General features: G+C 41.1%; 1 protein-coding gene across 2 annotated transcripts; it reads right to left on the bottom strand.

Annotated features, from left to right (window-relative positions):
• Positions 1–6,014: 6,014 nt before the first annotated feature.
• On the bottom strand, positions 6,015–11,457 carry LRAT (lecithin retinol acyltransferase (phosphatidylcholine--retinol O-acyltransferase)). 2 transcript variants are annotated; one of them, XM_011970473.1, is made up of 3 exons: positions 11,210–11,457; positions 10,566–11,106; positions 6,015–6,421 (listed from the first exon to the last, which is right to left on the bottom strand). In XM_011970473.1, the coding sequence occupies exons 2-3, from the start codon at positions 11,103–11,105 to the stop codon at positions 6,269–6,271; spliced, it is 693 nt and encodes a 230-aa protein (XP_011825863.1). In that variant the 5' UTR covers position 11,106; positions 11,210–11,457; the 3' UTR covers positions 6,015–6,268. The 2 variants fall into 2 exon arrangements, with proteins under 2 accessions (XP_011825863.1, XP_011825864.1); XM_011970474.1 differs by having other exon boundaries at positions 6,181–6,421; positions 10,566–11,428.
• Positions 11,458–13,115: the final 1,658 nt, after the last annotated feature.

Below are 13,115 nucleotides of genomic sequence, written 5' to 3'. Positions count from 1 at the left end.
GAAGGTACCAGACCTAAAGGCCATCAGGGGAATCAATGGTCCATGCAGTAGCCAGGCTAGAAACTGTTTACTGTGACCACAAATATTGCATAGTGACTGGTCAGCTTGGTTAGATCCCTTTGCAATCTTAAATGAAAGACAGCGACCAGGTAGAATGGAGCAGAAGCTAAAAGTAACAGGGTAGAAGTGTAATGAAAACCACAAGGCAGCAGAAACAGTGGTGCAGTGTGAGTTAGTGGCAGTAGGTGGGCCGCCATGCGAGTAGCCATGATAAGCTAAATGGGAACAAACAGCAGCACCAGAATCTAGACTCAAGAAGATATCACTAGAGTTGTTTGAGGACACAGGAACAGTTGTGAGCTGAGCAGGGATCAGTGACCGTTCATCTGCTGAGTGCTGAAGTGATTTCTTTACTTTCCACTTCTCCATGTAACCTTAAATGAAACCCCATCAAAAAAAAAAAAAAAAGTGTTTCTTTTCCTCACAAACTAACTACACACCTCTTCTTTCTGTGTTTCAGAAAATCACATGCTCCTAATACTCACCGGACCCAGTTGAAAAGTTTGGGAAATACTTTCTTTCCACTCCAAACTTTCACAATGCAAAGTCCTCTGTGAACTTGCCTCTTGTCTCCAGCATCATCTGAGTCAGATTTGTTCTTCTCCAAAGGAATGGTGAGTTCTTTGTGGCAGGACTGGCACCTTTCTCTCAAAGCAACAATATAATTTCAAGTGATTGTTCTTAACACCCTGTTGTAACCCAACTGCAATATGGGTTCTCCTGACTCCATCCCTTTGTGTAATAGTTGCTCCTCCCTGTGCCTGAAAGACCTGGAAAAAGGAGGTCTTTTTTACCTTAAGTGTTCATATTCTTTACAGGTCAGTTAAGGCATCAGTGAAGACTTCTGTGACGTGACACCCCTGTCCTTCACTGGTCCCCATCAGACAGGTAAGGGTTTCATCTCTGCTCTTCTGACACTTGTACAAGCTTACCATTATTTTAAAATCTTGCCATTCTTTTATATTAGTCTGAGCAATTCCAGGACTAAGATTCTAACCGTTTATTCTTGTATGATCCTGCTTAAAGTACATAGAAGGTGTGCAAGAAATAAATACATTCATTGGAGAAAAGTTTGTCTAATCCCTGGGAGACCTCAGGGAGCCATATGGTATAATGGAATGAAATCTGGCACAAAGTTCTGGGTCTTGCTCTGAAGCACCTCAACCCCTAAGTGCCTGATTTTCCACATCTTTAACTGTCATTGGATGGCTAAGCATTAAGCTCAGTGACCTCTATGGTCCTTGACACTGCTATGAATGCATTTCAAGACTGGCCCTGGAATTTGCTTCTACTCACATCCCATCCCCTCCTCACCCATAAATCTGGTTACAGTGTTCTCTCGATATCTTCAGAGGATTGGCCCAGGACCCCCATGTACACCCAAATCCACGCATAGTCAAGTCTGGCAGTCAGCCCTGCAGGAACTGGAACCCACATATACAGAAGTTGGTCCTCCCTATATAAGCAGGTTTCAGATCCTAGGAGTACTTTATTTTCTGTCCACATTTGGTTGAAAAAATTTGCGTGTAAGTGGACCCACCCAGTTAAAACCCATGTTGTTGCTGGGCCTGGTGGCTCACACCTATAATCCCACTGCTTTTGGAGGCTTAGGTGGGAGGGTCAATTAAAGCCAGGAGTTCAAGACAAGCCCAGGCAACATAGCAAGACCCCCTCTCTGTGAAAAAATTTAAAATTAGCTGGGCATTGTGGCATGCACCTGTTGTCCCAGCTACTTCGGAGGCCAAGGCAGGAGGATCGCTTGAGATCAGGAGTTTGAGGTTACAGTGAGCTAGGATTGTGTCCCTGCACTGCAGCCTATAAGACAAAGAGAGACCCTGTCTCAAAAACGAAAACAAACAAACAAACAAACAAACAAAACTTGTTTTGCCCAAGGGTCAGCTGTATAGAGTTCGTGTTATGACTAATTATTTGTTGTCATTGTTACTTAATTTTGTGCAATGGAGAGGGGATATGTTATTTACATTACACAGAACCTATTCCTACACAATCAAGGTAGGCTTCAAGATATGGATAACATAGATCTTATCAGTCTGAAGACTGATCCACAGTAAAGTTTTAAATTCAAATGCATCAAACTATGTTTGGTAATCTGTAAAGGAAGCTTGGAGAGGCAAAATTCTTCAGGCTACCATGCTGAAAAAAAAGTTTGTGATCTACATTTATGTATTTAAAATTCAAAGACAAGAGAGGATAGTATGTAAAATTGACTTTATTTGACATACATGTATACCAAATATAAAATTAGCTTAGCTGACAGATCTAGGTTGGTTAAAACTCTAAGTAGATCATACAAAAGTAAGATTAGCAACCATTTCTTATATGCTTCTCATCTACAACAAGGACTTTTGCCATTGCCATAACTTGATATTGCTGGAAAACACTTTTGATATTTGACATTAACAGTATGAAGTAGAAAAATGGAAAAACAAGAAACATATTTATACTGAAAAAAAATTAAACAACAAATCTATACATACTTGCTTGTCCTTAGAAAGAAACATATCTAACAGAGCTAAAATTAGGAGTATCCAATATACACATAGTCATCAATTTCATCTATTTTGTAAGAACCAACTTTCTGGCAGGAAAGAAAAGTGAATGACTCTTCCTTGACACTCCATCAAGAGTTATGCATGAATCAAATAAAAGGATTTTGCTAAAGTCTGTTGACTGTTCCTTCAGTTTTCTCTCTACCCTCACGATTACAGACCCTTTTATTTTTTTTTAAGAGATTCAGCATCTTAGCTAGTCCTTTAAAATGAGTCCCTTTGTCCTCCATACTTTTGGGATTTATCTTTCTGAACCCCAAATCTCGATTGCCAGTTCAAAAGTCTAAACTTCTTGTTCTACACAAGACTTGTACCAGACCATTGCTCTCCTTTTCTGACATCTTTACTCATCACTCTTGCTCTGCTCTGGCCCCTGAACCACTTGCACTTGCCTGAATGCCCTGTGCAGTTCCATGTTTTCAAGTCAACAACTCATAGGGTACCTCAAAGCTATGTCCAGGCATGTTGTAGGCAATGTTCATGCATTTGCTCATGCTATTTCCAATGCATGGAATGTCCTGCCCGAAATCTGTTTCCTGGAAAATATCCACCCATCTTTCAAGTGTTGGTACATGGTTTGTATAAATTTGGTCATATCTGTTAAAATCAACCGTCGCACTTCCTGTTCCTTCAGTCAGTCAGCTTTATGCAAATGTCAACTGCAGAGAGTCTTAATACAATTATGTCTACTAGGCCATAAACTCTGAGGAACAGGTCCATGCCTCATTCATCATTTCATCCCTAACACCTGCCTAGTATCTGACACTTACATTAATTCATCTTAGCCCCAGTTAGTCCTATTCTGCCTTAATCTATGACAAAGAATAAAATAAGCACAAAAAACTTCATCCGACACTACTAGGTTATCAATTCAGAAATCAGGATAGAAATACATAAATACAAGAGACTTGCAGAAGCATAAGGATGAATCTTAATTGATGAAGCCCAGAGAAATTCATGAACTTCCTTAAGTTAGGAGACACATTAATGGCTCAGGGGTTTTTTTGGTTTTTTTTTTTTTGAGATGGAGTCTCGCCCTGTCCCCCAGGCTGGAATGCTGTGGTGTGATCTCCACTCACTGCAAGCTCTGCCTCCTGGGTTCACGCCATTCTCCTGCCTCAGCCTTCAGAGTAGCTGGGACTACAGGCACCTGCCACCACACCCGGCTAATTTTTTGTATTTTTAGTACAGATGGGGATTCACCGTGTTAGCCAGGATGGTCTCGATCTCCTGACCTCGTGATCCGCCCACCTCAGCCTCCCAAAGTGCTGGGATTACAGGTGTAAGCCACCGCGCCTGGCCTCAGGGTTTCTTTTATAACTGTAATCAGGAAGATGTGCTTTTCTTTCTACTTTCTTAAGCAACTAATCAAACTCAGCACAACAAAACAAAGACTCTCCTTTTCTCCCAAGAAGTTCAACAGTTCTAGTGTTGTAGAACATTTCACAAATAAAACCATCCTAGTTTCCTTTTCCCATAAACAGTTGAACACATCAGCGTGATAAGATCACCTCACACTATTTCTTGGCTTAATGCTAGCATTGCCTCCTGCATATAGATTTCTCTTACCCTTCTGGCAGATTTAATTGCTTCTTCCCCTCTGTTCCCACAGCACTGTACATACTCAATTATAGCTAGTTTACAAATAATAATATTAATTCTGGATCATAAAATTGCAACTGGTCAATGCCTGGCATATAATGAACACTCAAATGAACAAGGAATTGAATCTTGCTTTAATGAAGTAAGTCAAGACTAATTATTTCAATTCCAATCTTAAGAATGTCCTTAGCTTTTAATGAGGGGTCTTTGAACACAGATTTAATTTCAGACAGTGGTTTTTGCTGCCTGTAATAACTAAAGTTTGCAAAAAAATTAATTATTTGAGGACACTATCTTTTTAAGAAATGAATTTACTTAAACTATTCCTACAAGGGTAATACATAGTAAGTGAAAAACCACTAAGACAGTAGTTCTCATAGTTGTTGCTTTTATATATGCATACTTAAGATAATTTTAAGTGGTTGGAATAGGTCCAGAGAACACCTATATTCTGTGGTGTTGCCATTTAATGTTTTAATTATTTATAAGACTTAAATAAGTTAATATTTAATTTGAAAAATTAAACACTAAGTTTGTTGTGGGCAAATTAGTGATGATAAAACATTATTTAATCTAAAATCCTGTTCTTAAAATTTGTTCAGATTATCATTGACTGGCCCCGCCCTCCCCATATTCACTCATAATATGATTGAATTGTTATTTTGTGATTCTAGACAGTTAAGAAATGCAAGTCTAGCTGTGGCTTCATTTTAAGAATTTGGTCATTTTGTAAAAGTGCTTGAATACTTGTTTTACCATTGCTATATCTCAATTCTTATAAGACCCTCAGCAAAATCAATTTACATGACTGGCAGTACTAAGCCACTTTAAAATTATTTTAAACAATTTTATTTGTTTGGGTTCTACTTGTTTGGATTTTACATATTGCTGTGGCATCCTTCTTTTAAGGATATAAACTATAATTCAAAATGATATGGAGAAAAGTGACTAGAAAACAAATCTGAAGGCTTTTAAAAATTTCACAGTACATTAGTAAATGCTTTAAAAGACAGCCCATCCAATAACATATATACAAGTTAACACTACAAATTCAAGGACATAAGAAAATAGATTGGACTTACTTTTACATTCACTTCTATAGATACTCTATACCATACTAGTATTATGATAATAAAGCAGTCAAGAACAATTTGTCTCTCAGTCTGTGTATATGTGACTATCTACATATTTATTTCACACACACATGCCAAATACCCACATAACTTCAATCCTATATCCATTTACCTCTGAGAGTGATTTAAAGTAACCACAGTGGCACATAAAAGGAAAAAAATGATGAATTCCAGGCTTCCTAGTAAGTAAAGCCAGATCCAATTATTCAAGTGATACTATGGTGCTGTTTTTACAGGAAAACACAGATTTCTATACTTTCTGGTCATTTACTTTATCATTCTGGTCGTTTACTTTATCATAAAGTACTATTTGCCAATATCATTAAAGTACTATTTGTCAATATTGGTTTCACGTAATGACAATAAAACATTCTTGACTTATATACTACATGAAAAAAATAGATTATGAGCTTATTTTTTGACCAGTCATCAAACATGTTTTCATTTGAATAAGGAAAGTTCTTCCAGTTTAATATAAGTTTACCAATTTGTTTTTTCAATGAAACAAAGTAAATTTACAGTAAAGTTACTGGTCTCAATGTAAGTCTTCCAATCTCCAAATTCTGCTTAACAATACAAGGATTACAAGAGAAAAAAACCACAATTAATTGCCTGTGGCTATGATCTTAGGGGCTGGTTTTCTCATATTGCTGAATTCTACCACAACCTGTCATATTTCCAAGGTTTGGATGGTGCTTTAAATCTGAACTGCCTGAGAAGATTTAGAAAGCCTTTGTTCTTGGGCTTACACAGTAAGCACTCTGCGTGATTCCTAATCACATTTTTATCCAGAACACAGTGTTACAGGTCACATTTTTCTCAATAATGCTTATACTGATTGATGCTCTATAAATATAAAAATATTTACATACAGAATACACACACTGACATGGGGGTATGAAGTTAGCCAGCCATCCATAGGAAGAATGGAATAAAAATTGCAGGAAGGGTAGTGTATGACACCAGGCCCGTACAGACTATAGACGCCAATCCCAAGACTGCTGAAGCAAGAACACTTCTCTGATCACGAATAATTATCTTCACAGTCTCACAAAACTGGAAAATAAAATTTTGGAAAATTAGAAAAGGTGGCTAAATCCAAGAATATATCAAACAGTAAATCAGTTTTTGAAGCTATTTTCTGTCTACCAGAAGAATTAGAAATTCTCTTATGACTTACAAAAAATTTTACAATGTTAAGAGTCCAGTTCTGATTCTATACCCTATAGTAGTAGAAATGATCCCTTAGGCAATTAAGTTAATAATGGCAGTTGCCTATGTAAATACAGCATTTATAGGAAACTATAGAAAGTATAACCACATAGTTGTTCAGGACTAAAGGTTTAAAACAACAAAGTGCTTATCAATAACAATAGCATATTTTAAAATTAGATGAGCAAAGAGGTATCTCTAATCTTGAGTAAAAATAATAAAATTTGGCCAATTAAAGGTAGATTCAATTCCTCCAATTTGCCATTCTAAAATCTAATGATACCAATAATAACTTTTTTATAAATCTCAAAATCTACAGGTATAGAAAGTCTGATTTTATTGTCAAATTCCATTTCCTGACTAAATATGCTAAATTCAGAATCGATTATATGACACATAACCGGCTGCTGGAAAAAAAGACAAATATTGTCCCTACCCCTGAGGAATGCATCCTTCTAATATGTATAATGTTTTCCTTAGAAAAATAAAGTTACTCGAAAGTGATGGCCTATGTCTGAGTCCTGGCTCCAGCTCTTATTGGCTGTGTCACCTCAAGTAGTCATTTAACCTGTCCAGGCTACTCTCTTCTGCTCCTCCATGGGAACACTCAAATTGTTCTGAGGATTAACTGAGATGTTTCATGCACAAGTACTCTGTATTCTTCTACGTGCTGTATAAATGTAAGGTATTACAATGATTATTATTACTACTGTCTTTGTTGACAATTATCTCTACCATATTGCCATCGATGCCAGAATGCAGTGATTGTCATTTCTATATGGGTTTTGCTATTCATACTAATTTTAAGCTCTTTTTCTAGACATGGCATTGTACGTGCTTTTAGGGTTTTCTACAGTGGCTTACATGGGACTGGGCAGCTAGGTTTCCAAATTCTTAAGGAATAAAATGAACAAGTTCAATACGTTTTAATACACCATCCTGACAATATGGTTATCTCTATCCATACTTTTACATAATACCTAAACAAGTGTGAAACTCTTATCTAGATGTTGGCCTATTTTTCTATCATACTATTTGTCTCTTTTTAATAAACTAGCAAGGTATTGAGAAGTATACTATTTTAAGGTGGTGAAGATCAAATTGAAGTTTTTCAGGACAGAGAGAAAAGGAGGTTGATGGAAGACATATATTTTGGTAAATGACTAAGTTGTACATACAGTTATCCTTATTTTTTTTCCTTGATAATTTATAATTAAGTCAATCGGAATCATTTTGGACTGTATTTCCCACAAACGCAGATTTTTCTCAAGAAGCATCGCATGTCTAATGCCTAATGCCCTGTTCACTTGGTCAGCAGACCAGCAGGCATCTTTAGTGGTGCTCAACAGTAGGAAATTTCTAGAAAGGGTCAATAAGTCTGTAGGAACACTTTTGTGAGCACTCAATCCACACAAATTAAAAGGGGCATTTGCCATCATTTTTGGCAATGAAAGAGCAGTATTAACAAAGTGAAAAAAATCATAGTAGTAAAAGCATAAGGAATAGTAATAGTTATTAACCAAAGGAATTTCTAGTTTACAAAATACTGATTGTCAACAGCGTTATAAAAATCCCATAATTTTATGACTTATAAACTTGTAAAAAAAGAGTTTTACCACAAAGGAGTAAATGTTCTTTTCCAGTTCATTCATTTGCAAACTAATTGCAGTGTTTTCCTTAGGGGTAGTGTGTTCTTGAGAGTTTTTATTAACTCAAATTTAAGAAAGAGGCAACTTTGTAACTCTCATGTTAATATTAGTTGCATATATGGAGAACTCAACAATCAGACCCAGAATCAAATAATTTCTTATGTTTCCAAAAGGTAGAAACCAGTCCTTCCTTCAGTATTAATGACCTACTTCTCTCAGTGCATGTTCAAAAACAGTTTGTAGAATTAGGAAATTTGGGATGAAAACTTTTTTTTCTCCCGGGAAATCTACTCTGTGGCCAAATTGTTTGTTAGACCATTCAAAGTGAAGACAAAACTCAGTTTCACAAGAGGTGCTATGCAGCAACAGCAATTAAAACACTTCTCTACTTCTGTAGACCCTGACAAAGTTTCCAAAGATGAAAAACTACTCCAACTAGTTATTTATGCAGATTAAATATTTTACTACCTTACAAAAGCCTTAGTTACTGTTTTTCTGTAGAAATATATAATGCAGCACTATATGTGTTCCATGAATGGGTAACTCCTAATTACCTGATAGAAATACTGTTTTTCCTTAGAGAAATGATTTGCTTGGTTCCTAAGTAAATCTGACATGTTTCCTTTTGTACACTTTGGGAGCCAGTGTTTGTAAATGTGGTGGAGTTCATTTCTAAACAGGCCTGGACTAGAGCTGTGATTCTTGAATCGCTGCACAGTGCTCTAACTGTATTTTTATTTTACTTGGAAAAGAATTCCTAGATTGAGTCTTTTGTGGCTCTATAAAATCTACAAGGAGTTTCATACACTGATCTATAAAAGCAAAATACTTCCATGTTCTCCCACAGAGGATAGAGAAAGATGTTCCCAAATGGGTCAAAAAAATTAACCAAGATGTGGAGCAATTAAGAACTGGTTACATGAAAAAAACTGACTCAGATTTTTCTGGTCCCAAAAATATCTAAACATGAAGAGTAACACTAAAGCTCATTATGTTACTGCCCAGGTTTCCATTATAAAGACTGAACATTAACAATGACTTCTTTAACAAGTACAATGAAGGCTGAGAAAGTTTCTAATTGTAAATAAAGTTTCAGGCTTAAAATCTTAACTATTTTTAAAAATTAAGAGGTTTTAAAAGGAAATAAAAATCCATTTTTCCCTTTGGATTTGTGGCTAATTTAATAATCTTAAATTCTGTTTTTTTTTTTTGAAAAAAAATACTGTTTTTCAAAATACTCATAAAAATTACCTTCCAATGTTTAACATTTCTTCTTGAAAACTAATTGTATTGATCTCTGGGGAATCCATAAACACTCTAATCTACCTTTAGGGCTAATGGGTAAAGGATGCTTAACAATGAGGAAGTCTAGATGGGGATTAAAGCCAACCCAGAAAGAATTCAGCATACCAAGGAAAATGCAACTCTGAAGCACCAACACAAGAATAAGGGACTTACCAGGGAGCCCATATTACTGGGAATTTTGATAGCTTATAGCAAACAATGAAAAATCCCTCTATGCAGCTTTCAAAGGGAGAAAACTGCGTGGTTCCTTATTTTAAAGTCACTCGCTTTGTTTTTATAGTGTTATGGATTAAATATAAACTCTGGACCTCTTCCTTTCAAGTGAAATTCTTGGTTAAAGTTGCAAGCAGCGGTGACTGATTTCTTGTATACCCCGCCCCCAGTCACTTGCCCTTTGTCATTTGAACTACATGGTGGGTGGACACCTGATGACTTCTGCAGCAATACTGGGCAGCTCTGGAATCTCTGGAAGCGGTCCTGCATTGCCACACCCTTTCTCTGTGCATTTCGAGAGATCCTGCAAGGCATGTTGCCATTTGTTTATTTACTTAGCCTACCTTAGGAACACTAGAACTTTCCTTACTTAATCTAGAACTTTAAGAATGGTATGGAAGACCGGGTGCGGTGGCTCACGCTTGTAATCACAGTACTTTGAGGGGCCGAGACGGGCGAATCACGAGGTCAGGAGATCTAGACCATCCTGGGCTAACACGGTGAAACCCTGTCTCTACTAAAAATACAAAAATTAGCCAGGCGTGGTGGCGGGCGCCTGTAGTCCCAGCTACTCGGGAGACTGAGGCAGGAGAATGGCGTGAACCCGGGAGGCGGAGCTTGCAGTGAGCTGAGATCGGGCCACTGTACTCCAGCCTGGGCGACAGAGCGAGACTCCGTCTCAAAAAAAAGAAAGAAGAATGGTATGGAAGTGATGGTGGAGGTGTCCAGGAATTAGATCCCTACTCGCAGGAAAGAGAAAAGGTCAGGGATGGGAGGGGGCATCCCGCGGAGCCCACTTCCCTGGGAGTCACACGTCATACCTTGTCGGACTGGGGACTGATCGGGGTGCCATATCTGCAGTAGGTCACGAAGTGCTCGCAGTTGTTCCACAGCAGGCTGTAGGGGGTAAAGCCCAGCAGCTTCTCAGCCCTCCTCGCCACCTCTTCGTTGAGCAGTGCCTTCTTCTGGAGGGACTCGTCCAGGTGATTGACCAGGATGTTAGCTCCGTAGGCGAAGTCCTCCACTGTGTCCACGCGAATGCTGGCCACTCTGACAATGACGCCCAGGATGAGACGCTTATTGGAGACCACCTTCTGCGTACGCCCCATGTCGTCCGTCAGAGCCAACAGGATGTCAGGCATCATGTGGGCAACACGGTTGTCCCCTAGGTAGATGCCATAGTGGGTCAGGTGGGTCCGGGGCACCTCCAGCACGTCGCCTCGGTGGAAGGAGCTGGTTTCATAAAAACTGTTCCTCCCTTTGTCTTCGCCCGTGGCGCCCGAACTGAAGAGCGTGAAGTTGGAGATAAGGAACAGCTTCTCCAGTAGTAGAGACACCACCTCCAGCATGGGGTTCTTCATCCTGCTGGGAAGAGGGAGTCTTGGAGAGGTGCCGGTGCCACTCCGGCAAGGGCCGGGCTGGGCAAGGTAAGCTCGCCGGACAGGGGCGCTGCGCTCCTGCTCACCTGCAGGCCAGGTGAGGTACGGCGCAAAGTACGGCCGCTGAGGAGGAGAGAGGAAGGCAAAGAAGACAGCGAGGCCTGGCGACGGGCTCAGTAAAGCCACAATGGGGAATGAGACTGATAAGGAACTGGTGGCTGACGGTGGGGACAGTGAGACCGGTGCTACAAGCAGCCGGAGAAGAAGCGCCCCTGTGGGCAGTGCCGGGGGCAGGACCGCGCGCGGTGCTCGGAGGTGCAGGCTTTGCTGTGACTTTTTATGGCCGTCGAGGGGGCAGAGCCGAAGGCCGTCACAGACCCGGAAAGCTCACTGATTGGACGCCGCCTGCGCGCGGCGCTCGCGGCGGGGAGGGCGCGGGATCCCGGTTTCTTTGGAAGGGGGGCGGGCCGCCTTCTAGCTCCAGGGTTCTACTCGGTGATTCTTTCCCGACGCCGGATCCCGGCTGCGCTACCGGCTTTTAAGCACTCTATTTAGAGAGGTAGAGTCCCAAGGTGTGGCGGGACGAAAGGTCCTGCACCTGTCGCTACTGGGCGAGTTCCTGGCACTTCCGGGTCGTATTCGGTGGAAGATCCTCTTGGGCGAGATTTCTGAGTTGGACCACCTCCCTCTGAAAGGATGGATATCCGGGACTTCGGCTTAATAAAGAGATTGAATTTACTTTGCAAAGTGTGAGCGCCTCGAATGCCTGCGGATTCTTTCCTGACCGAATCTTTTGTTTTGTTTTGTTTTGTTTTGAGACGGTGCCTTGCCCTATCACCCAGAGCAGGAGTGCAGTGGCGCGATCTGGGCTCACTGCAACCTCAGCCTCCCAGGTTCAAGCGATTCTCGTGCGTCAGTCTCCCAAGTAGCTGAGATTACAGGCACCACGCCCGGCTAATTTTTGTATTTTTAGTAGACACGGGGTTTCACCATGTTGGCCAGGCTGGTCTCAAACTCCTGACTTCAAGTGATCCACCTGTCTTGGCCTCCCAAAATGCTGGGATTACAGGCGTGAGCCATCGCGCCCAGCCCCTCTTCTTTCAAATGCCGTAAATCCCCCATGCTCTCAGCCGGTGCGCGTGGGGGAGGGGGGCGGGGGTTGCTACCCGCGAGTCCAGGCCCTGCCCGCCGGCGATTCGAACCCGAGGCCTCTCTGCGCTCCTAGGCACCTGTGGCCGTTGAGCACGAAGCTTCCAACCGTCCGCATGAAAAACGGCGAGGTCCAACGTCCGCCAGGAAAGCAAGATTCCTGTTAAGTTTATTTCTCCGGCTTCAGGGTCACATGGACCCAGCTTCAGTTCACCCACCGAAACTTTGCCCCCCTCCCTTTATTTTTATTTTTATTTTTATTTTTATGTTTTTAAGCATAACATCCCGGAGATGGCCGAGGAAGGCGAAGTACTTGGATGAGATGCTAAGTTCTTTGCCCGCGCGCCTGCAGCCAACTCCAGTGAATCCTTGAGGGTGGTCCTAGGGCGCTGCCGGGTGAGGGAGCCGCTGAAGCGTTAGCCCCGCCAGGCTCGGCACGCGGTGTCCCCACCCGGTGCTGAGTTCCGTGCTAATGCATTATGTAAATGCTTAAATTCTGCAGACAAAGACCACAATGAAGAGCGTCGGTTGGCTCCACAAAGCTGCCCAGTAGGGGCTAATAGGTTTCATCAGCAGATTCTACACACGCCTGAGGGAGGGTACTCTGCGGATGATGGATGAAGGAACATTCATCTTACCTGGAAGACGAAGGAGGCCATAGAGACCAGGCGTGGGGGAAGACGGCTCCCCATTATCCTTGGAGGCCGGACCTTTGCTCCCACCCTTAATCTGCCGTCAGCGATCTGTCCCCGTCGCCCTGCCTGCAGATGACTTTTGTTCATTCACAAACGATTGCGCATCGCATTATAGTTCCAGCAAAGAGGAGAAAACTCCCACAAACGA

Source organism: Mandrillus leucophaeus, unplaced genomic scaffold (genome assembly GCF_000951045.1).
Source record: "Mandrillus leucophaeus isolate KB7577 unplaced genomic scaffold, Mleu.le_1.0 Scaffold95, whole genome shotgun sequence".
NCBI lineage: Eukaryota > Metazoa > Chordata > Mammalia > Primates > Cercopithecidae > Mandrillus > Mandrillus leucophaeus.
The sequence above is the reverse complement of the archived record's forward strand: the minus strand, read 5'-3'. Positions and strand labels throughout refer to the sequence as shown.

Bases quoted from the DNA above. Each gene is read 5' to 3' on its own strand.
- LRAT (XM_011970473.1), bottom strand. From the start codon at position 11,105: ATGAAGAACCCCATGCTGGAGGTGGTGTCTCTACTACTGGAGAAGCTG. The intron at 6,422-10,565 runs GTATGACGTGTG...TTTATTTTCCAG, and splicing joins TCAGTCCCCAGTCCGACAAG to TTTTGTGAGACTGTGAAGAT.